This window comes from Psammomys obesus, unplaced genomic scaffold (assembly GCF_907164565.1).
Source record: "Psammomys obesus unplaced genomic scaffold, mPsaObe1.curated_primary_1811, whole genome shotgun sequence".
In the NCBI taxonomy this organism is placed as follows: domain Eukaryota; kingdom Metazoa; phylum Chordata; class Mammalia; order Rodentia; family Muridae; genus Psammomys; species Psammomys obesus.
The window spans coordinates 36,582,664-36,606,578 of NW_026596034.1; the positions used below are offsets into that span (position 1 = coordinate 36,582,664).

Below are 23,915 nucleotides of genomic sequence, written 5' to 3' on the forward strand. Positions count from 1 at the left end.
GCTCACAGGTACACACACAGGCCCACAGGCACACACAGGCTCACAGGCCCACACAGGCCCACAGGTACACACACAGGCCCACACAGGCTCACAGGCACACACACAGGCCCACAGGTGTGCACAAAGGCACACACAGGCCCACAGGTGCGCATACAAGCCCACAGGTATACACACAGGCCCACAGGCCCAAGCCCACAGGAACCCACACACAGGTGGATACACACACACACACACACACACGCTCACCCAAATAAAAATTTTAAGGGGCTCATGAGGTGGCTTGGCAGCTTACAGCACTTTTCATCAACCAAGCTTGAAGCTCTGAATTTGATCCCAAAACCTACGTGGTAGGAGAAAACTGACTCCCCTAAATTGTCCTCTGACCATCAAGTGTACACTGTGGCCCATACACACCCCCACAAAATGATGTAAAAAAATAATAATAATAAGCTTTAGGAACAAAAGAGACCAAAATGCACTCAGAACAGGCCATTGACAGGAAGACATCAGAGGCCCGCCTCCCAGCCTGCACACTCTTGAGTGACTGGCACTGCATTTCTCCAGGCGCCGCGTTTCTCCTGCTGGGCTGGGGGGAGCCAGTGTCAGGGTGTAGCCAGCCTCCGACTGTGACATCCAGCCAGCAGAAGGGAAAGCTGGCCTCCAGGGAGAGCAGCAGAGCTCTGGGCAAAGCGAAACCCGGTGGACTCCGGCAACCTCCATCTTCACACACACAGCATGGGGGAGACCGGGCCCCCACCCCACGGAGCTGGACAAGCCACAGCCTGCAGCCAAGGGATCATGGTAGAACTGTGACAGGCTGTAGCTGTAGCTGAAGGTACCATGGCACACATGCCTGGTGCCCACCGGGATGACACTGAAGCTGTGACAACCCAGGACAGCCCCTCACTGCACATGCATGTCATGTCACAGGGGCATCCAGCGCTCGGCTACCTGGATGTGGCCGTTGTGGGGCCCTTTGTGGCCGTACATACACTCCACCGTGGCCGACTTCCTCTCCATCAGGTGGATTCTAAATAAAGGCTTGAATCGCATGGGGTCGCCCACGTGGGGGTCATGAGGAGGTAGGTACATCCAGCCGATGATGAACAGTCCATCCACCTGCGGCAAGGAGACAGAGGTCACTCCAGGCGGGGGAGGGGGTCTCTCCTTCAACAACTGCATGCCAGAGCCTGTGGCCGCTGGCATGAACCTGCAGCCTCCTTCCGCATCCATCAGCAGAAAGCCCTGTGGCTGCTTGAGCTGTCTTTAAACAATCCGGAGGAATAGCCAGAAGGCTGGAGGACTGGTCACAAATCTTTGTTCACTTGGAAAGGAACATCCAGCCCTAGCGGCAGCTTTTCAATCTCCTCTACTAAGCCAAAAAATGGCTACTCCCCAGCGTAGGCACCTCCTCCACACACAAGAACCACCACGAGGCTTCCACTCACCACCACGTTCAGCAGTCCTCCATATGGCCCGATGTCCGGCTGCCACAGCCCCAAAATGTGTCTGTATCGGTGAAGCACTGTGGGGAGAGGAGGGACACAATTACCCAGCATGCTCCACTCAAACAGCATGCTCATGGGGCACAGGAAACACCTCTGCCATGAGCCACTAGAGATGACAGTCCAGCCTGTGTCCTCACCATGACCATGGCTTGTGCTCACAAGGTGATGGACGGGTGAATCAGGGTACTCCTGAAGATCCTGACTGTCCAGTACAGGGGCACAGGGCAGGGGGGTCTCTGAAGGCCATGGAGTCACAGACAGCTACTGAGCACAGCTCACACTCAGGTTAACCAGGCAGGACCACAAAGGGATAGGGACCAGTGGCCTTGGCCTGGGCTACAGTGAGAGGGACTGCCTGGACTTTGGACACTGTTGAAGAACTGCGACTACCCCAGGTCCAGCCCAAGACCATCACAGGGGTTTCTAAAGACAAGGTGTGGGTCGCTGGCTCAGGCTCTCCAACTTTTGGAAACAGGGAAGCAGCCATGACCAATGCTCATACCTGAACTACTGACGAGCAGCTCAGGGACACAGGCAGAACTCACACAGGGATGAGCCCGGGGCGGGCTCACTAATTCGGACATCTTACTCTGAATGCACCAAACCCCAGCCACGTCCTCATCAACTGTCAGTGTGAGGCTAGTTAGCACTGGATGTCGCCAGGCATCTCCAAAGAACTACAAGGATGCACTGGCCACAGGCACACTGAGCCACAGGGACCACAGCTTCGCCACCACCTGTCTCTGAACTCAAAAACACAGCACGGTGTCTGAGCCTGGAGTACAGGGTGATGGGGGCACACTCCTAAGAGTGGCCGTCGTGCCACCCTGCAGTGTAAGGAGGAGAGAGCGGAAAGGGCGTATGAAGAAAAGAGTAACATTTGTCATTTACACTTGAACAGAAAAGCTGAAGAAATCACCCGTTTCAGAGCCATTTTAGAAAACAGCTGCAAACTCACATTGTGTGTGCTGCGGGAACAGAGAGGACACCTCACAGATGGCTCCGTCTGGTGGTGTGTAAGCCCTGGGAAGACACCGGCCTCCTCCCTCCAGCTCACACAAGTGAGAGCTGGACACCCGGAGAAGAAACAAACTGCTTCTCCCAGAGGCCAGTCTACAGGTGCTTACACAGTCGACTGAAACACTCAAGCTGCCTCCCAGGGTGAGGCCTGTGCTGCCCAAAGTGACAGCCCAGGTTCACCCAGAGGAAAGGCAGTTAAGCGATATTCAGAAAAACAGCCCCAGTTCCAAAACACAGCCCTGGCCCGAGAAGGAAAAGGAACTGAGTGTGTTTGTGTCTTCATCTCTGTCCACAGACAGTGGGTAAGGAACCCGAGAGTGGCCCCTCTTGTCTAAAAGGAAAAATGCAACTAACAGGCCTCTCTCGTCCTAGTCACTAGGTCAGAGGCAGCAGTGCCTCAGTGCACAGTAAGAATGAGAAGATGAAGGCAGGCCTGGTGGCACACACCTGTAATGCCAGCACTCAGAAGGCAGAGGTAAGTGGATCTGAGTTCGAGGCCAGCCTGGTCTATGAAGGGCTCTGTTACACAGAGAAACCCCGTCTCAAAAAAACCAAAAGAAGGAAGAGAAAATGAGCCCACCACGAGTGTCTGTTTTTAGACTTTCTGATGTGCTCCCCATCACTCTGGGGGAGCCAGTGTCAGTGGCTCCGTGGGGAGAGGAGGGTCTGGAACTCTGCAGGGGGCTTCTCAGCACACCCACTGTGCAGCCCAGGCTTTACAGAGCCTACGTCCTGGATCTTGCACCTGCCATGGAGCTCTGGAGCACCACCACAGGCCTGGCACCCACAGTCACGCCACGTGACCTCTAAGCCCAGAGCACTCTGCAGTCACCCTCAACCCACACAAGGAAGGCCAGACAACAGCGCATCCGAGGACACGAGTGTCCCTGAATGCTCTAATACTACAGAGGCCACTGGCATTCCCCAGACCTGTGGCAGACTGACTCTGCCTGGAACAGCCCTGCACTCAGGATGCTTCTCATTGCCATTCTCATCCTTTCCACCCAGAAGCCTGGGCTCCAGAGGACTTTACACACAGGTCCCGACTCGGGCAGCAGCCCCTGTGGGTGATGGAAACTCAGGTAGGGCCAGGTCCCAAAGCACTCATGTGCAAGGTACCACAGCAGTCCGGTGAGAAAACACACTGAGGGCTCAGCTAACACTAAGAGCCTGGAGGCCAGAGACATGAGGGCACCATGTCAGGTGGTGGACCCCATTTTCTTCTTTTTTTTTTTTCATGGGCGCTCCATGGGCCACCAGGGGTTCACTGCCAGGGACGCTCCTTGTGCTGTCTGGGCTTTCAGAGCCCCTACCAAGTGTTGTGTGACTCAAATGTACTCACACCTTGGCAGGACGGCAGCAGTCCCCATCCTGGCACCCGGCTGCTGGTGCCAACCAAACAGGAGGGTAAAAAACCCAGGCCCTCAGCAGCCCCTCCCAGGAAGGAGGGAGAAAGAAGGCTCTACACATACACACTTCTTCACAGCCCTGGGAGGACTGGGCTTCCGTGCTCTTCAGAAGAGTCTCACTTGGTCCTGTGCGTCGTCAGTTGTTCTCATGCCTTCTCAGCGCCATGCCCTCCCCGTGGGGCTGGCAGGACCTGCTGCTCTCTCCTCAGCAGGAAGGGCTGCCTGGCCCAGGACACAGTGTGGGAAGTACCTCCCAGGCTCAGCCTTGCCCAAGTCCCGTGCCCTGCCATGCCCAGGTCTTCCCATATCCCCTGGTTATGTCCTCGGCAGTTAGTCCACCTCTGTGGCAGCCAATGTAAGCAAAGGTGTTTGTTAGCAGCTATTCAAAGTGCCCACACACCACCCAGGAGCACGCTAGCCAAAGGCAACATCTCAGGAAGCTGGGACTGCCCCCAAGGGGGAGCCAGAACCTGGTGTCCAGGCCTTGACAGCACGCTGGGAACCAAGTCACAGCTTGACTCGTCCTCGTTCTACTGCTTTTGTTAGACAGGAAGTGGCCATCCATAACTTGTTTGTTTGGGGGGAAGGGTACTGGAAACAGGACTCACTCACACTTACCTACAGCCAATGCTGGCCTCAAACCTAACGCCCCGCCTCCACCAAGAGCTGGAGAGGCAGGCAGGCCACGACTCCCAGCTCTGATCTCTTTCTTGACAACTGACACTCACTCTCCCATCATCACTGCCGAAGAAAACTTCCAGCACTCAGTCAGAGCAGGAGAGCAGGTTGCTTTTTAAAAACTTCATTATAACTGTGCGTGCGTATGTGTGTGTGTACACATGTGAGGCAACTCCAGGGAGAGTTCGCCCACCTTTTCAAAGGTTCCTGAATTGAACTCTGGTAAGCAGGCTTACGAAGCAAGCACGTTGAGCCATCCTGTGTCTGACCAGGGGTGTCAGGGTTGTGACCTCACATGGCTCTTCTATAAGATCATGTGATTAACTGACAAACCTCAGAGGTTGCTCTACATCAGGGTTTGTTTTTTGTTGTTGTTGTTGTTTTGGTTTTTTAATCTTATTTTGGTTTTTTTGAAAGTTGTCTAAAACTCAAGCTGTTCCAGAACTCACAGCAATCCTCCTGCCTCAGCCTCGAGAGTGCCAGGCTTATGGACATGTGGCACTGAACCCAGTTACGTCATTTTAGAATGCAGGAGCCTTAAAAGCCTCTGCACAGCCTTCTGCCCTCTGCTCTACCTCAATTTTTCTGTCACTGCCTTTAAAAAAATATTGGTGAGATGTTCCAAGATGTGCTGCCCAAGACACTGGAAGCTACCGCAGAAACCCAGCCCATACACTCAGAGCCTAGGCCCACCACAGCCAGCCGTAAACCACAGCAAATGAGAAAAGGCCGGGGCTCAGCATCTCCCGTGACCGGCCATGCAGCGGCAGCAGCCCGAGTGCAGGATGCGGGGTACGTACGGCAGGTGTAAACATCCCTGTACTCCATGTGCTCGTAATCGGGGAGAATTTTCATGACGCGTCCTGACTTCACGCGAGGGTTTATACCTGAACAGACACAGCAGGTAAGGCTGAGGGGCCCCCCTCAGATGGGAGCGGCTGCCATGTGACCTAGCAGCCTCTTCCTCCTGCCACTCCTACTTTGGGGGGAGGGGGCTGTGCCAGGCTGGCTTCAGAGCACACTGCGGGGTAGCATGCCCTGTTTACTGAAACTCAGCGCAGCCATCAAGGCAGGTGGCACCTGAGGCTCCCTCACTCTCTTGTCACAACTCACTGGGACCTAGAATTGGGAGAGCAGGTGTGGCTGACAGGGCCCTAGAGAGCTGTGCAGGGTTGCTTCAATAGAAAGACACTGGCCCATGGCCAGCCTCACACTCTCCTTGTCCTCACGCTGTGTCCTTCTAAGGCAACGTCACACCTATCACTGCTGAATTCAGACTGACCGGCTCAGCCACTTGCTCAGGCTGCTCTCTTCAGCCATTAGTCCCAGGAGTTAAGAGCGTTCACAGACTTTCAAACTCTCAGCTCCCACACTGTGAGAATCACCACTAAGAATGCCCAAGCACGAAGGTGCTAAGACACAGGCAGAGGCCATCAGCCCTGCAGCTGCCACACAGTCACAGAGCTGAACAGCAGAACTCTGCTGTCTCCATCTGCCTGCCTCCGCCCTATGACACTGTCTCCAGGCCCTGTGCCCGGTCGGCGTCTACCACAGAACAGAGGAGCATAGCTGAGGAACCCCATCCACACGTGCTCCGTCACAGGACACTGACACCTGGCCGGCGTCCACAGCTGCGTTCCTCTGAAAAGGGGGACGTAGTGCTGCAGAAGGGTGTGGAGCCTGAGGCAGAGGCAGCCACTCTGATAACTGAGGGAGCTGACAAAAAACATGGCTCCGCATCTCCATTCCTGTAGGCTGTCCACATCCCACCGGGCTGCAGGCCCAACTCAACCCCAGAAGACCAGAGTGTTCCTACCCAGCCCACACTTCTCAGCGACGGTCTCTGTCCTGCCGGTCACGCAAGCTGCAGCTGAGCAGGAAGCAGAACAGTGAGCTTCAACACAGCAAACAACTAGTCACTAAACAGAAATGTGTCTGGGGTTAGGGCAATGCCATCCACCCTGACCTGACCTGACCTGACCTGATCAGTATATGTTGGGTGCATGTACTGAGGTCACTGCATCCCACAGATACAATTATCATGCATGTTAGAAACAGAACCTATGGGCTGGGATGCGGAAAACAGAGGATTTGCCTAGCACTGACCCACCCCCCAGCACCACCAAAGTAAAATATAGATTAAATAGAAACGCAGGCCCTGGGTGCCCTGGTTAGGATGCCGTTAGCCATTATGGACTTAAAAGAGCGGTATGTCCAAGACGGCAGAAAGTGGCACCCCACCAACAGTCCCGGCTGCCACCATTTACTGCGCCCTGGTACAAAGGCAAGGGGGCAAAGACAAGGGCACTAACTCACGCTTTGCGTAGACATCCCGGCAAGACACGCCCGTGATCTCCAGCTTCCGCAGGTTCTCACAAACGCCATACTCTGCAACGAAAAACAGGCTAGATGTAAAATCGAGGACTCACAAAGCAGCAGCACTGTGGTGCACACCTTCGGTTCCATCACTTGGGAAGCAGAGGCAGGCAGATCTCTGGGTTCAAGACCAGGGTGGCCTACAGAGTGAGTTCTAGGACAGACAAGGAGTCTACACAGAGAAACCCTGTCTCAAAAAAAAAAAAAAAAAAGAAAGAATTCACAAAGCAGCCAAGATGGTGACCACTGACAGGTGGGTGAGGAGGGGCTGGCACTCCTCTGTCAGTAGGAATCTGCCCTCACAGTGTGACCTCGCTGCTTGTTGAACAGGGACCCCCTCAATGCACACCCACCTGTGCTGGTCCAGGAACCTGACTGTACAACAAGATGCAATGGTGGCCATCCATATCTACACAAAGTCTACACTGCTGCTAGGGTCCCAGATGGCCAGAGGCCTACTTAACGCACAGTAGGGGCCCGTCCTGCCTTCACAGAGACGCTGGAGAGCAGTGGGGCACCCGATGTCCCTTTGGCCAAGCTGCCCTAGTCCCACTGAGAGAGACACGCCATGGGAAGCGCAGCCCTTCCTGTCAAAGAGTTCAATGGGCGTTCTATCCTCAGAGAGATCCGTAAAGAGGTATCTGGCAGAAAGCCCTCCCCAGTCAGCACTTCTCCAACAGCAAAGCGGGCCAGGGCTGCACCCCACCCTCACAGGTCACGCTTTGCTAAACAGCTGTCCCTTTAACTTAGTCGATGGTGTAAGAGGGTGAGGTGGGACTCTGATCTAAGAGACACAAGACCCCTTCTTTGCCTTAGGAATAAAAGCCAAGTGGGACCCGCAGTAATGTGGCTGCCTGTTCCATCTGGCACAGCTGCACACAAACCCTTCCACACAAGGCAATCTTCCTTTTCTAAAAACTTTGGACGATTCAGTCATTTTCTTGACAGCCCAGATGCGTTGGAAAGGTCCTCAGCACCCTCCCGCCGCCTCCACCCTTCCACAGTCACCAACCCACTGAGGTGTATCCTGTCGCCTTCATCTCACCACAGTTCCACCCACACCCGAGTCACCTCAGCCAAGTGCCAGCCCCCTGCCTCAGGTCTCAGGTTGTGGGGAGGGGGGACAGTAAGCAGTTGAGTGCACCACTGGGCAGCCTCCACCCACAGCATTTAATCCTGCCAGAAAACGCAGGAAAGGCCCGTGTCCTCTCTATTAGCACTGAGGCAGGAGAGACACAGGACCATGAGCCTGCACTGGGACCCAGAAGTAAAGCTAGGCCAGAGTCCCTTAGTGGTGAGCACAAAGCATGAGAAGGGGCAAGACGGCCCTTGGGACCCAAAGACAGCTACAGCTCACACCTCCAGTGTCCCACCATGCAATGTGTCACCAGAAGTTCAGTGACACCCCCTTGTCAGGACTCCAGCCTTGCCACAGGGTGGGACACGGTGCAGGCGGTGCTACACCCTCAATGGCATTCCGATGGCGCCCAGAGGCCAGTCTTTCCTCCACAGTAATGGATGTCACTGGCCCCATGCTCTGGGTGGGAGGCTCGAGCCAGTCCTCGTGGGCTGCCAGATGCAGGCACCCAAGGAGGCTCTCTAGGCAGCTCCCCTGAGGCCAGGGGCTGCAGCTTCCTAAAGCCCCTCCCTCCACCTTAGGCCTCAGAGAGCGCAGTCCCACACAGCATTCCCCTCTCGGCTGTGTGGCTGTCCCCTCCAGTGGGAAGATCCAGGCAAGGTCCCAGCGCTGGGGAGAGTGTGCGTGTGTGTGTGCGTGTGTGTGTGTGTGTGTGTGTGTGTGTGTGTGTGTGTGTAAATGGATGCCACTGATGAATAAGCTCAGAGGCTGAGTTGCACAGGGTCACGGCCTGGCTCCAAGGCTGTATACCTTGGCACATCCAACTGGTGAGCTCATCTCTCTGGCGCATGACAGGGCCAGCTGTCTATAAGGCCCTGCCTATTCACAGCAATTCTAACTGTTGACGAGGATGCAGGATGCTCATCAACAAATGTGCGGGAAAAGACAGGAAGAAGAGAGACCATGGGCCAGCTGGGCCAGGATGTGGGCATTCTCAGCCGTGTACCTCTGGCTCACCTTCCAGAAGGCCATCATACCCCCCCCCCACAGCCCGGTTACAACTTCAGATGTGTTGACCCAGCACAGTCTATCTCTGCAATTGATTGCTGGAGCTGAGTGGTTCCTATACAGTCAGCTGAGGAGAAAGGGGCTGAGACAAGGGCAGCGCCGTGGCACAGACCCAGCACCTTGAACTTGACCTCCCTAGAGATGTCCTTGCCAACTCCGCCAGGAAGAGCCAGAACTGAACACCAAGAGCAGCTGCACCAGCTCTCAGAGCACAGCAGGTACACACCACGGGGGAAGACACCGAGTCTTCCTGCTCTCCAACCTGAGCCCCTAAAAGCTGCCTCTGCTTGGGTCCTCAGGCCTACAACTTGTCTGTGTGATTTGCCTTCCAAAGCCGGAGAGCTCCATGCCCACGCCACCCGATATGGGGTAACCACAGGCTGAGGGACATTTCAAAGCCCACCTGATTATCAGGGGGACATGCAATGGGACGCCTGAGCCCACTGGGTTGAAGCACCCACAGATGGGATCCAGGAACCGGATAATTCAAAGAGGAAGTCTGACCACTGACATGACTGAAGTTTGCAAGTCAAATTCAGGAGATTGTTGTTGTGGGCTGGGAGCAGAGTCTGGTGGTAGAACATACGCCTCCCGTGACCAAGGCCCTGTGTTCCAGCCCGGCACCAGGGGTTGTGGTATTCCTCGGGCAGGCTACCAGTGATTTCAGTCGCCACAAGGCTTCCACCAATGGCTGACACGGAACAGCGGCTGTGCCATTCGGCCGAGGTGAGTGGTGGCTAGTCACGGTGGTGCAGCCACGGTACCAGTAGTGCACTCCATGGTGCTCACACAGAACCTGTCCACTGGTCAGGCAGCAGGACTGTCCTGTGAGATTGCACTGGATCGCCCTGAGACAACGACGCTAAAAACCTTTCTGCCAATCACCACCACGCCAGAGCCTCAGGACACCTAACGCTGTAACATGTTTTACTCTGTCCTTTATTTCTGTGACACGGTCTCCCTCTGTAGTCCAGGCTGGTCTCAAACTCACTACACAGCCCAGAGTGGCCCCAAACACCCAAACAGAGCTCTGTTTTGTTTTGTTTTACTATTGCTTTCTTTACTCTCAAAAAAGTAAAATTTGTGCTAGGGATGTAGCTGTTAGTAGAGTGCCTGCCTGCATGCCCAAGGCCCAGGTTCGAGTCCCAGCACTGACTGTACAAACCAGGCATGGCAGCTATTCCAGCACTTGGAAGGAAGAGACAGGAGGATCAGGAATTCAAGGTCATTCTCAGCTGTACAGTGAGTCAAAGGCCAGCCTGGGCTATAGAGTGAATTCCAGGCTAGCCTGGGTCACAGTGTAAGGAAAAAAAAAAAAAAAGGTAAGGTATAGGTTAGACTGGGTGAGAAGCCATTCCTAACTCAGAAAAAGCTGTTAGGGTAAATACTAACCGCTCTCTCTCGCACCTCTCACACCTGTGGCAGCCAGACTGGGAGGAGCGAGAGTGCAGGATCCAGACCAATGGCCGTGGCCGTAGGGACTCCGACAGAACGACCTCACAACCCAGGGCGGGCTCTGAGGCACAGCGGCTTCCCAGGGCGCCACCCAGAGTGCAGAGCCGGGACACAGGATCGGAGCGGCATTCAGCAGGATGCCAGGTCAGCTGGAGCAGATTTGGACGAATGGGCGGCAGCCTGAGGAATGTCCCCCAACACGCCAGCTGCCTACCACTGTTGCCGCAGTGAAGTGATCTCCCAAATTGTGGCAAGTTCTGAGCACGCACAGCTAGCTGTCTCTCAGCAACACTGACTGCCAGGCTGCGCAGAGTGCAGCCAGGCCCGGGCGAAGGCTACAAACAGAGGCCTACCCACTGACGGCCAGAGGGCTGAAACAGCTAGCCCACCCGATGCAGCTTCTCCCCACCCATCAGCAGGCCACCTTCAGGGACCCCGCTCCTAGAGACCAGTTAGGTGGCGCTGCTGTCTGACGCCGACCCCAGTCATTCATGCCCCTTTATTCACATCTCTGAAGGCTGGTATGATTTTCCAACCCGACAGAAACCTCATCAGAACTGAGAGCAGCCATCGAACCCAGTGCTTTTCTCCTTCTCACGGGCTCATAGCCACCAGAGACAGACAGAGTCAGAAGAGCGGAGTCATTCTGACCCCACAGCTCTGCCTGTCTACAGAGGGCTCAGAACAATCCCACATCCTGGCACTGTGCATCCTTCCCACGAGTCATCAAAAGAAGCTGCCCTCAGCTTAGTAAGGCTCCTGGGCCCTGGCCAGCAGCTAGGTAGTTGGTAGCTTCCCTCCCCTTCACACCATCATTCTGCAGCAGGCTCAGCCAAGAGGACTGAAGTCAGCATGCCAACCTGCTTTGTTTTTGTTTTGTTTTGCTAGGGTTGGAACCCTGGGCCGCCCATAACCCATGCACAGTCCTCCTCAAGCGACGGAGTTAGTGCTGCCGGTTGGCAGTTTCACTCACTCCAGTGAAATGGTGTAAGTGATTCTGAGAAGCAGCTCCGCCCACACACGCAAAAGACCCAGCACAGCAAGAGACAAAACCCAGGAGGGTGTGCGCTTGAGCAGAGAGCAGGTGATCCCCAACCCTGCACTGCCACAGCCCCACAGACAACTTGGCTCACGCCCACCAAGGGCCAGCGTGGCTGCCGCCATGCTTAGGCCCAAGGAGCTGAAAGCAGGTCTCCAGAGATGTCACAGCCTTGTACACACACCCCTCCCAGCAGCCCAGCAGTTCTGTGAAAGGGTCGGCAAATCCGGGCACAGACATGCAGCCAGGAGCTTCCCTGGTCAACACTGCAACATGGATGAGGGCTCCACACTGTGTAAACCGACCACAAACACACCATGAGATGAGATTCCGCTCCCTAGGGCAGGCATCACTTTGGAAGGCACAAGCAGAATGAGGAAGGGGCTGCGGGGGGCAGCCCTGAACCCCAGCAGCGCCTGGAGAGACAGTTCTGGAGACGGCAGGCCGACAACTGTACTCCAGAAGGCGCCTCCCATCCCTGAATTGAGTGCATACATCGGAGGGAAACTGGGCTTAGTGATGAAGGCTGTGTTGGGTCTTCTGACGTCATGGCCTTATTACGTAGCACACACTGGCCTCAAACTTGTGATCCTCCTACCTCAGTCTCCTGAGAGCTGTCATGGGCCTGCACCTCCACATCCAAGCTGTTACATATAGTTTTACTCCAATAAAAATAAACAAATAAATAAAAACCTGTTACTGCACTTCAAATACTACAGAAAAGTTCAACAATAAAACAAAACAAAACAACAACAAAAAGCCAGGCAGTGGCAGTGCACGTCTTTAATCTTGGCATTCAGGAGGCCGAGGCAGGCAGCTCTGAGTTTGAGGCCAGCCTGATTTACAGAGCAGCTGTATAGAAAGGGAGGCAGGCCAAGTGTGACAGTGGGCACCTTTAATCCCAGCACGTGGAGTCAGAGGCAGGAGAGCAGATCTCTATGAGTCTGAGGCCCGCTTGGTCTACATAATAAGTTCCAGGACAGCCAGAAACACATAGTAAGACCATGTCTGAGAAAGAAAGAGAGAGAGAGGAAAAAAAGAAAGAGAAAGACTATCATCCTGGTATGGTTGGGACTGAGGCAGGAGGATCACCTATGGATCTAAAGCCAACATAGGGCTACAACAGCGAGTTTCAGGTAAGCCTGGGCTGAACTATATAAGAGGGGGTTAGGGGTGTTAAGGGACAAAATATTCCCTTATTTAGAAAAATACTTTGAAGTCAGGTGTGGCGGCGCACACCTTTGATCCTATCGCTGTGGAGGCAGGGCAAGCGGATCTCCTGTGAGGTCGAGGCCAGCCTAGTCTACAGTCAAACCACTGAGCCCCACCTCTCAGGGCTCCACTGCAGAGCTGCAGCCTCTGGACACAGACTTCTACCCAGCCAGGCAACTCGGCACACAGCTGTCCCTTTAGATGGTTCCATCTGTCCATCACTGTCCCAGGTGGTCTCTTTTGGGAACCCTTGATGTGTGTCCCAGAGGAATCCAACAGAGACAGGCAGAGTTCAGGAAGAAAAACAGCCTGGTGGCTCTAGGTACAGACAAGGGGCCAGCGAGTGATCCTGGACTCCCACAAGGGCCTGGGAGGCAGATTCCCAGTCAAGTCACAGGCCCAGGCCATGAGCTAGGTGGTGACAGATGAACTTAGCAGTGACAGGGTGGACACTCAGATCATGCCTCCACCCAGGCTTTCTGCCTCAGACATGGTTGTCCATCATCCAGCCATGGATCCTGGTCTCAGCCACTACTGTGGCTGCAGGAGACGCCTGTCGTTTTTGTTTGTTTGTGTTGCCTGAATTTGTGTCTATGCACCATGAGTGGGCCTGTGCCTGAAGAGGTCAGAAAAGTGTGCTGGATGCCCGGGACTGGAGCTACAGAAAGTGGTGAGCCACGATGTAGATGGTGGGAATCAAGCTGGGTCCTCTGCAAGAGCAGCCAGCGCTCTTAAGGGCTAAACTGGCTCTCCACCCCTCCTTTCTTTTCTTAAGCAATTACATATCTGTTTTTAGTTCCTGTTTACTTGTGCTTTGCCTGGGCGTGCGTGCGTGCATGCGTGTGTGTGCGCACGCATCATAAGCACACAGTGCTTGTGGAGGCCAGAAGAGGTCACCGACGGTTGTGCAGACCACGTGGGGACAGGGAGCTGACAGGTCCTCTGGAAGAGCAGCCTGTGCTCCGAGCACAGAGCTGTCTTCCCACCCTGGACATTCAACCTGAAATAAAGCAAGCCCAGACTACCACTCCAGCAGAATATCATGCCCACACTGTCCACAAGCACCTCAGCATTCAGGGGCTAGCAAACAGACCTGCCGAAATGCACACAGGGCCAATGAAGCCTCTCAAGCAGCTGGCGGAAGGCAAGAATCTTCCAGTCTCAAGAAGCCCATTCTGTCTCATGATGAGTACCTCTGGGCATCCCCAAGACACCTTGGTGGGGAGGGGAGGCAATGTCAGCAGAGCCCCCACTCCCCTGCAGTCTCAATTTAATAGTAGGCTGTCCTGGACCCCTCGTAGGTTTAGGACATAGGACATTCCCTCACACCAGTGCCAGGCTTATGAGTCCTGGTCAGCCCTTCCCTCGTCACTGGGGACAGTTGGGCATCTGCCAGAGGACAATGACTCATAAGGCCCAGGCGTCACTGAAGGGAGAGGGAGGGTGTGCGGGTTTCAGGAGGTGACTGTCTCCTCCACACAGACCCACATGCTGTGTTTACACTCTGCCCAGAAGGAAGACACACCCAGTTCCTCAGATGCCCTGTGACCCGGCTCTGCCCACCCACTCACTGTGGAGAGGCCAGCCTTCCTCTCCACCTGCAGAGACAGACTCACACCATCCAGCCTCTGGGTCTGTGGCACAGCAATCTTAAAAGACCTCTCACACCCGTTCCTCCCGCCTCTGCTGCCAAGGGAAAGGCCACAAGGTTGCATATGGAAGTTAACTTTTAAACACCTAAACTGGGCTATATCCCAGTTCAGAAGGCTGAGGCAGGAGGGGACGTTCAAAGCCAGCCTGGACTACCACACAAAAAGTAAAACAGATTTAAACCTGATGTGCTGGCACAGGCCTTGTGACCCCAGCACCGTGCAGCCAAACCCAACGGTAGAAACTCACCTACCAGGTACAAGGCCTTCGATCCTCAACCTCAAGCCTCTGTCCCCCACCCCCTTCCCCAACCCTGCCCTACAAGGATTAAAAACAAAATAAGACAAAACAAAAAACCAAACCTGAAGCGAGGCAGAGTGGCTCACACCTGTAATCGCAATACTCAGGAAGCTGAGGGAAGAGGAATTAGCCAAATTTGAAGACAGCCTGGGGCTATACAGAGTATGACCTTACCTCAAAAAAGAGAGAGAGAAAACCAACCTAAAATAAGAGCATAAAACACAACCCAGGAGCTAAACCTCTTCCCCAGCAGGCCTGAGACTAAGGGAGGCGCTTCTCAGCTCCTGGCCTTCTGCCCCTCCAGGATGTGGATATGCCCTGTCCCTCTGTTTCCTGGACAGCCTGTATTCTCCACTGGGTCCTCTACACAGGACAGGTGGGCTCTGCACATCCACTGGACATCAGACATCCTCCTGAGACATGGCCTCCAAGCGCAGCGACCTGACAGAGCTGTGGGTCTCACGCTGACAGTCACGCTGGGAGTAGACGGGGCACTGGCCTCTCCTCTCCACCACCATAGGGTCAGACAGTGAGCAGCATGATGGACAAGCCCACAGTAGACTCCCGCTCACAGCACTGTCCAGGAACTACAGGTGTCATCACAACAGCAATCAGCCCCCGCCCCACAGTCCCTGCAAGGTGCCAAGGGGAGAGCGAACAGTGACTGTCTCCTCGTTTTGAATTACACCTTAAGGAAATTATTACATTTATTCCATCCTGTCATGTTTTCTTATACTTGTGTGTCATGGACCACCTGCAGGAGTGTCTCTGGGTGGGATGCAGGGCTTGAATTCAGGGCACCAGGCTTGGCGGCGGGCGCTTTACTCACAGAGCTGCCGTGATCCAGAATTAGGGCCTGAGATGTCAAAACTCAGTAGCCCTAGGCTCGATCTCAGGGAGCACATCCTGCCACAAGGCATCAAGACTGGCCAGCGCCAGATCTGGGTGAAGCATTAACCACAGAGGACTGTCGGGCAGGGGCAGGTACTGAGGATCCTGCCCTCAGACAACCCTTCCCATATGACCTAAGCAGGTGGCCCTTGGCCAACAGAGTGACACATCAAAAAAAAAAAAAAAATGTTTATGCCCCGGGGGCTGGGTGCTAGGTTCTGTCCTTCCCCTCTGGGAACAACATTACCACCTATGGCACTAGCTCTAGAGGCAGGACAGAATTGGCTTAACAGGAGGCAGTCACTGACCTGCCCAGAGAAAGACCCAGGAAAGGATTCCAACAGTTCTGAGCTGCCCCAGGTCACTCTACATCCTGACATGTGTGGCACCACAGCAGAGGGACCAAGGTAGCAACTGCTTATGTCACTAATGGGACACAGAAGGTTCTGAGTTATCAGGAGTCTATATGCCGATGACACCATTCTGGGTTCTTAGCGTCCCCAGCTCCAGACCACCACACCTGACCCCTACAGAAAGCCACGGTTCAGCTTTTTAATTTTTGTTTGTTTTCATTTTCAACAGTAACAAGAATAGAAGCCAGGGACTCACACACGCTGGGCCGGTGTTCATCCTCTGGGCTGCACCCTAGGCTCTGTTTACTTTCTGAGACGAGAGCTAGCTGTGAACTCAGTCTATACCCAGCAGGCCTTGAATTTTTGATCCCTCTGCCTCAGCTTCCTGAAAGCTGGATTACAAGCCTGGCCACCACAGCTCACTTACAAACTTATTAAAGCAAATGGCCTGACAGTTAGTCATGGCCCAAGTCTCACACACAAATCCCTGCAATAAAAACATAAACACTTAAACCAGTCTCACCCACTTCCCTGGGACACAACACAAGCAGAGCCAACATCACAGCCCTGCCAGAGAAGCCAGGTGCTAGGAGGATCCAGGCCTGCTCGTGGGGTGGGGCCGGTGCTGCTTTTCACCTACATCTTCTTGATTTTGGAATCTAGGAAAGAAGATGCCCAGGGCTCAGAGAAGGCCGGGCAGGACTGTCTCACACACAGCAATTTCCCAGGGGTTAGGCACAAAGAGACTGCCTCAGTGACAGCCACAAATCCCAGGCCTGCCAGGCAACCTGTCTTAACCTGCATGGGTTACAGTACACCTGCCTGAATAGCCGGGTGCCCTGAGCCAGCTGTGAGCCAGTGAAAGGTGGTAGAAACAGGAGAGTAAAGAGTTCAAGGCCAGCCTTGGCTACATTGGGAGACTGTCTCACAAAAGGCTGCCAGGAACCCAGACAGCACAGCCACAGGCCAAGCTTGGCACCTTGGAGTGCCAGAGACCACCAAAGTACAAACTTTTAATTCAAGTCGTAACTAACACAAGAGACAACGAAAGAAACATAAACAGAAATCCATCCAGACTGCCTGACTAAAACCCACAAATCAGCCGGGTGCCGTGGCACAGGCCAGTTACCCCAGCACTCAGGAGGCAGAGGCAGGCAGATCTCTGTGAGTTAGAGGCTGGCCTGATCTATAGTGAGTCCAGGACAGGCAGGGCGACACAGACAAACCCTGTCTAGAAAACAGACCCCACAAATCAAAGACAAAGAAAAAAAAAAAATGCTGGGTGTAAGGCTGCAGAGACTGCTCAGCAGTTAGTTAGAAGCACATTCGGCTTCTACACACACACACACACACACACACTAACTAATAAAATCTTTTTTTTTTTTTTTTTTTAAATATTAGATGAGGTGGCTCACACATAGAACATCAACACTCTGGGGACTTTTGGTTCTCATGCCTTTAATTTCTCAAAACTGGAATTCTGGTGTAGGTGAACTGGTTCACTCTCCATTCGAAGCTCTGGAGTCCCTGAGAGCTGAAGCAGTAGGAGAGAGGACTACAAGAGACCCTCCCCTCATTTCTTGGCCTTTTGGCTAAGATCAAGTGTAGAGGAGACCCTTCCAACCTGTCCCCACTGCTCTCCACACTGGCAATGGGGCGCTGTCCATTTCTGTTCGGGAGCTGAGTGTCACAGGTACACACGCTAAATAAACATCAGGTAAAAAGCCAGTCAGCTCAGCAGGTAAAGCCACTTGCTGCACAGGCCAGCAACCTGAGTTCCATCCCTGGAGCCCAAAGAGCAGAGGTTCTCAACCTGTGGGGCACCGCCCTCTCACAGGGATCACCCCAGACTACTGGAGAACAGATATTTATATTACGATTCATAACAGTGGCGAAATTAGTTATGAAGCGGCAACGAAGTAACTGCATGGCTGCCGGTCGCCAAAGGGTGAGGAACCGTATTCAAGGGTCTCCTCTGACACATCCACATTTCATGCACACAGTAATAATAAACAAAAGAAGTTATTTGTAAAAAAAAAAAAAAAAAAAGGCAGTGCTCTGAGAGAAACCGAAAACAAACTTACCGGGTCCTATGTGACTAAAGGTTTCTAATGAGGATTCTCACCAGAGAAAATAAGACAAAAGACAGCTATGACAATTCACATGGGCCAACGGGCATGCCACACAGCCATGCTCAAGAATGAGGGCTCTGCACGCTTCTCATGGTAAAAGCCCCCAAGTCACCCCTCAGGAGGGGCACCACCAAATGCTCCCACGCAGACTTGGGTAATCTGCCCAACATCCCACAGCGGGTAAGTGGAGCCAGGCCAGAACTCTGGTGTCAACCATGAAATTACACAGCAAAGGTAAAAGGACCCTTCTATAGGGGAGGACCTGGGGAAATCGCTTTTCTCACACAGCCTACCATCCCAAAACCCCACTCCGGGAAGCACAGGCCCTCAGAGGATCCAGAAGGTAGATGTAAATGGATTTCTACAAATGCACAAATGTCTTCAGAGTGCTGTGGCCAGGAGACAGAAACCGCTGAAGCCCTCCGGCAGGAGACTAGCCGGTGTGGCAAGCCGGCAGCGGAACCCCTTCAGCTGCGAGGCTCTAGGACTCGCATCAATACTCGGGCTGAGAGTACCCTGCTGTGTGGACATGAAAGGGAGGCCTTCCTAACGGGACTCCGACCGCTTTTGCGTCCTCATTCTTGTGGGTAGGTGGGCTGTAGGTTTGGTTTGGTTTTGGTTTGTTTTGTTGCTGTTGTTTCGGCTTTATTTGTTGGTGGGGGTTGGGATTTTTAAGTCTCACTCTGCAGACCAGGCCTTTCGATTATCTGGTTTTCTCGGAGTCTCACTCCGCAGCCTGGCCTGGTTTGGAACTCCGCACCACGCTCCTGCCTCGGCCGAGCGCCCGCGATATGGGATGCCCCCGCTCACCCTCGCGGCAGCGCCGTCTCCAGATGGTGTCCGTGTGCAGGATGCGGCGGAACCTGCTGCAGACCTGCGCCAGGCTGGGCAGGTCGGTGCCGGGCAGCGAGGCGAAGATCTCCACCAGCAGCTCCGGCGGGAGCTCCAGCAGGGAGCAGCGCGCCGGCCCCGCCTCGATGCGCTCCTCCTCGGGGTCAGTGTCCGCCTCGCTGTCCGCCGCGGCCGTCTCGGCAGGGCCGCGGCGCTGCTGGCGGCGGCGGCACCCGCGCGCGGGGCCCACGCCGCAGAGCCGAGCGCACACCGCCATGCCCGCCACCACCGCGGACGCGCGCACGCGAGCGCGCACGCACAGCGCACTGCGCAGGCGGCGAGACGGCCGGAGACGCGCCTGCCGGAGCCTCAAGCTCCGCCCCGAACGTGACCACGCCCTCTGACCCAAGGGCCCCCTTCCAGACCCTCCGCGGACCTTTGCCCCGCCCCGAGAGGGAGATAGGCCCCGCCCCTCGACTTGCCCACAACCTCGCTTCAAGCCCCACCCAGAGGCTTCGCCCCGCCCCATGAGCTGGGGCCCCGCCCCGCCCCGCGTGTGGTCACGCCCCTCCGCGGCCCTGGCCCTTGGATGTCACCACACCCTATTTCCAGGTTCCGCCCCAGAGCGTTGGGCCGCTCGCTAAAAGAAAAGGTTGGCAGGGCTCAACTCCGCAAAGCCCCGCCCTAGGCATGACCACACCCTCCCCACAAATCCCTCCACTGACCCCGTTTGCGGCAGAGGATCCAGGTAAAGGCAAAAAGCTGCAGGATGCCCCGTGTGAGGATCGAACTCACGACCTTCAGATTATGAGACTGACGCGCTACCTACTGCGCTAACGAGGCTCCTTAACAGCCGTCCCGCTGCCAGGGCCTTTGCACAGGTGGCGGCTTCGCAGCTACCGTCTCCTAGCAACGCTGGGCCGAAACTAACTGGTCCCGGATGTTGCCTTGGTTGCAGAAGAAAGGTCTGGTGCTCAGGGACGTAGGAGTTCCTGGTGTCCCCAACCTGCTCTCCAGCTCGCGTCTCCCTGCGCAGCACAAAAATCTAGAAACTTCCCTTTCTGGAAAGGGTGACTCCTCCGCAGCACTCTGTTTCATGACCCTGTATGACTATATAACTTTTTTAAAATTAGCCGTTTGCATGCTGGCCTCTAATCCCAATTTGAGGACCGTGGACAGAGGCAGGAGGATCAGAATATCAGGGTCACCCTTGGCTACTTGGTGATTTTGAGACCAGCCTGGGCTACATTAGACCCTGTCTCAAAAGAGCCAAGGTGAGGTTCTGGTTATCTCGGACCTGTGCCCCGTTGTGGCTCATCCATATACTGTTCTCACCCCCCCACACACACACACACACGCGCGCGCGCGCGAACAGATACTGCCCAATCCATTAACTGATTTGACTAACCACGTTAAGCAAAGGCTCCATTTGGTGACCTGTTACCCTAGTCCTTAGGTAGATGAGGCAGGAGGATGGGGACTTTCAGGACAGCCTGAGCTACACAGCACGATTTCATGTCAAAAATAAATAGATAGATGATAGATAGATAGATAGATAGATAGATAGATAGATAGATGGATGTAAATTCCGTAATAATATGAGCATCGTGTAAGAGTGTGTCTGAGCACAAGATGCCTCTTCATCCGGTGTTGAGGCCCATGGGGAGGGCAAGCTTCGTGTGAGCATGTGGCTGGACCCTGCAGTGTCCACTCGAAGCTGAACCCTCATGCCCAGCATTTCATGGGCAGCTCTGAGAGCCAGGGCCCACGATACACTGACCCCTGAGACCGGATTCATCGGCCCGCGTGCTTCACGGGCGCTGTTCTGCGTGCTAGCACATAAACAAAACGCCAGCGCGTTCGGTGTTGCTCACTTACTGGAAAGTATTCCTGACCTCGCTGACTCCTCCGCACGTCACAGGCATCCTGGCCCGAGCTTCTGGGCCGCCTCCATTCCTGTCCACCTCCTCACTGGCTACCCTGGGGGACGGTTCGGAAGCAGGGCTGTCCCCTGGAGACCAAGGTTACCAGTCTACCCGGACCCCACACTCTCCGCCCAGCTTCAAAACCACCCCTTCTAGGAAGGCTCCTGCCGTGTTGTCCCCAGGGGACGCACGTTATCCCTGAGCAAAGGTTAAGGGTTATTGGAAACACCTCTGGGCGGGGCAGCACGTGGGGAAGGCGTGTTTGCTCTCCGAGTCCCTGAAATGAAAACAAACAAGGCGTCACGCTGAAGAATGAGGAACCCCAGGCCGGCAGGGGACGGAAGGTGCTCCTGGTTGCGTCAGCCTTTGCAGCTGCTGGGCTAGACTGGGCACCACTGCTCTGCGCGCGCACCCTTCCTTCCAAAGCGTGACACTTGCTCTGTTTACATCTTGGTCTGTCCGAAATAAAAAACAAAGCCGGCTGGGGGGGGGGGGGGGGGGTGTAAGCTCCTGTAACCCAGACCCTGGGAAGAGAGATACTTAACATTCCAAGTTTAGAAAAGCAAAACATGCCTCTAACATGTAAAGCCCTAGCTTGTACAGGCTTAGAACTTTGCTTTTCCCCCAGACACTGAAGACTATTATTGTTTGTTTTGTTTGTTTGTTTTTCAAGACAGGGTATCTCTGTGTGGCCATGGCTGTCCCTAACTTGCTCTGCAAAATAGGCTGGTGTGAAGGTCAGGGATCTACCTGCCTCTGCCTCCACAGCCCTGGGTTTAGAGGTGTGGCCCAGCAAAGAGTTTTCTTAAATTGACCCATCTTGAAAATGTTGCTGTTCCAGCAAGAACGCACAGCGGGTCATAGCCAGGCATGGTGAGGCACGACTTTGATCCCAGTGCTTGGGAGGCAGAGGCAGGGGCAGGTGGATCCCTGCAAGTCTGAGACCAGCCTGGTCTACAGAGTGCGTGCCAGGACAGCCAGGGATAGATACGGAGAAAACCTGTCTTGAAAAATCAAACCAAAATAATTAAATAAATAAATGAAACCAGTCATAAACTAACTGCCATTTCTGCTTTTCTAACCAAACTTGTTTACTCTGCTCTAAAGATGACTCCGTGGATCACTGTGAGTTGAGGCCAGCCTGGTCTACAAAGCAAGTCCAGAACAGTCAAGGCTACACGGAGAAACCCTGTCTCAAAAAAACAAAAACAAAAACAAAAAAAAAAAACAACACCTGCAAAACATATATGTCAAAATTAGACCCTGTCTACATGTAGACAGAATACATGTGCTCTTACGATTTTTGCCTTTATAAGCCTCAGGTGCAGATCTGACTCCAATCAGTCCAGTGCCAGAAATAAAAAGCCTCCTCTTATTAAAATTGATTCGTGGTCATGGCTAATGTCTGAGCAACCCCAGACCCGTAACAGAAGCTCAGGCAGGCAACTCACTGGGCTCCAGGTGACAGTCTGTCTCAAGAAATATTCACAAAGCCGAGCACAGTGGCGCACGCCGAGTTCGAGGCCAGCCTGGTCTACAAAGTGAGTCCAGGACAGCCAGTAGTACACAGAGAAACCCTGTCTTGAAAACAAAAACACGAAAGAGAGAAAAGAAAGAAAGAAAGAAAGAAAGAAAGAAAGGAAGGAAGGAAGGAAGGAAGGAAGGAAGGAAGGAAGGAAGAAAGAAAGAAGAAAGAAAGGAAGAAAGAGAAAGGAAGAAAGAAAGAAAGAAAGAAAGAAAGAAAGAAAGAAAGAAAGAAAAAGAAAGAAAGAAAGGAAGGAAGGAAGAAAGAAAGAAAGATCAACAAGTCCACAGTCCACCCCCCCCCCCACAATGTCAATAAGAGGAGCTGGACTGAAAAGGCTTAATGCAGCACAGCTTTCCCTAGAGGAGCTGAGAGCTTATTAAAACATCAAATAATTTGATTAAGTTTTCCCCTTTAGAAAAATAATTGTGCGTATGTTCACAGTGTGACTTCTGGAACTCAGCAACTAAATGGTAACAGACAAGGCTCTCTGTGAACTGAAGGCCAACACCAGCCTGCTCTACAGAGTTCCAAGAGGGCCAGGGCTACACAGAGACAGCCTGTCTCAAATAAATAAATAAATGATACACAGACTCAAATCTACACAGCATACGTTATTCTGCAAGTCAGTGAATAGAAATGCTTAAGGAAACTGTATCTGTTGGGATGCTAAAAGAAAGGGATCTTTGGTGAAGCAGGATTTGTGATTACAGAAAGTGCATAGACCTTGACTCCAATCCCCAACATAGAAAACAGGCCTCTGAAGTGGTGCACACCTTTAATCCCAGCACTTGGGAGGCAGAAGTGAGACCTGTTTAAAAAAAAAAAAAGAGAGAGAAAATTACAAAAATTACAAAGGATATAAAACATAAAGAATATATACAGGTATAAAGAAATGAAGTTATTGGGGAAAAAAAAACACAAAAGGTAGACCGTTCTAGAAAGAATGGGCAGGTACTTGCTAAGTACTAACTCAGCTAAGCAAGCTGAAAGCTGAGCCAGGCAGTGGCTTTTTGGAAGACAGGAGAGCAAAGGCCTGCCAGGAATCAGAGGCTGAGCAGACAGAGAGGATGGAAGGAAGGCTCAGGCCAGACTGGAATCTGAGCAGAAGATGAAACAGGAGATGAATCCAGGCCATGGAGGATGATGCAATGCTAAAAGTCGTGTTTTGGGAAGCCAGCTCAGGCTTGCAGTACAGCGTGGCATGCTGATAAATACGAAAGATTAGGTTACGTGCTCCACAAACACATTTTGTTTTGGTTTAGCATTTGATGTGCGCAAGTGAAAGTTAAATAGTACATGAAGTTTATCAATCTCTGTTGCATAGCTAGCTCTACATATAACCAAGTTCCTCTTACAAACCTTCTGATAAAAAGGGGGGCATTTGAAAGAAAAAAAAATGGTGAGGCCAGGCAAGGTAGTGCTCTCCTGTAGTCCCAGCAGTTTGGGAGGCAGAGGCAGGCAG

General features: G+C 53.5%; 1 protein-coding gene and 1 non-coding gene across 3 annotated transcripts in view; both read right to left on the reverse strand.

Moving 5' to 3' along the window:
* Positions 1-19,324, reverse strand: part of Fbxo31 (F-box protein 31) — a 30,717-nt gene extending 11,393 nt beyond the window's left edge. The window contains exons 1-5 of one of the 2 annotated variants that reach the window (XM_055620913.1): positions 18,980-19,324; positions 6,932-7,003; positions 5,416-5,502; positions 1,449-1,525; positions 952-1,119 (exon numbers count right to left, since the gene is read on the reverse strand). In XM_055620913.1, the coding sequence (XP_055476888.1) occupies positions 952-1,119; positions 1,449-1,525; positions 5,416-5,502; positions 6,932-7,003; positions 18,980-19,277 (702 nt within the window). In that variant the 5' untranslated portion in view covers positions 19,278-19,324. The remainder of the gene's footprint in view (positions 1-951; positions 1,120-1,448; positions 1,526-5,415; positions 5,503-6,931; positions 7,004-18,979) is intronic. The other variant, XM_055620912.1, reaches the window with a different exon arrangement.
* A 446-nt stretch (positions 19,325-19,770) lies between these two features.
* On the reverse strand, positions 19,771-19,843 carry Trnam-cau (transfer RNA methionine (anticodon CAU)). The gene has a single exon. It is a non-coding gene; the product is annotated as a tRNA-Met (tRNA).
* Positions 19,844-23,915: the final 4,072 nt, after the last annotated feature.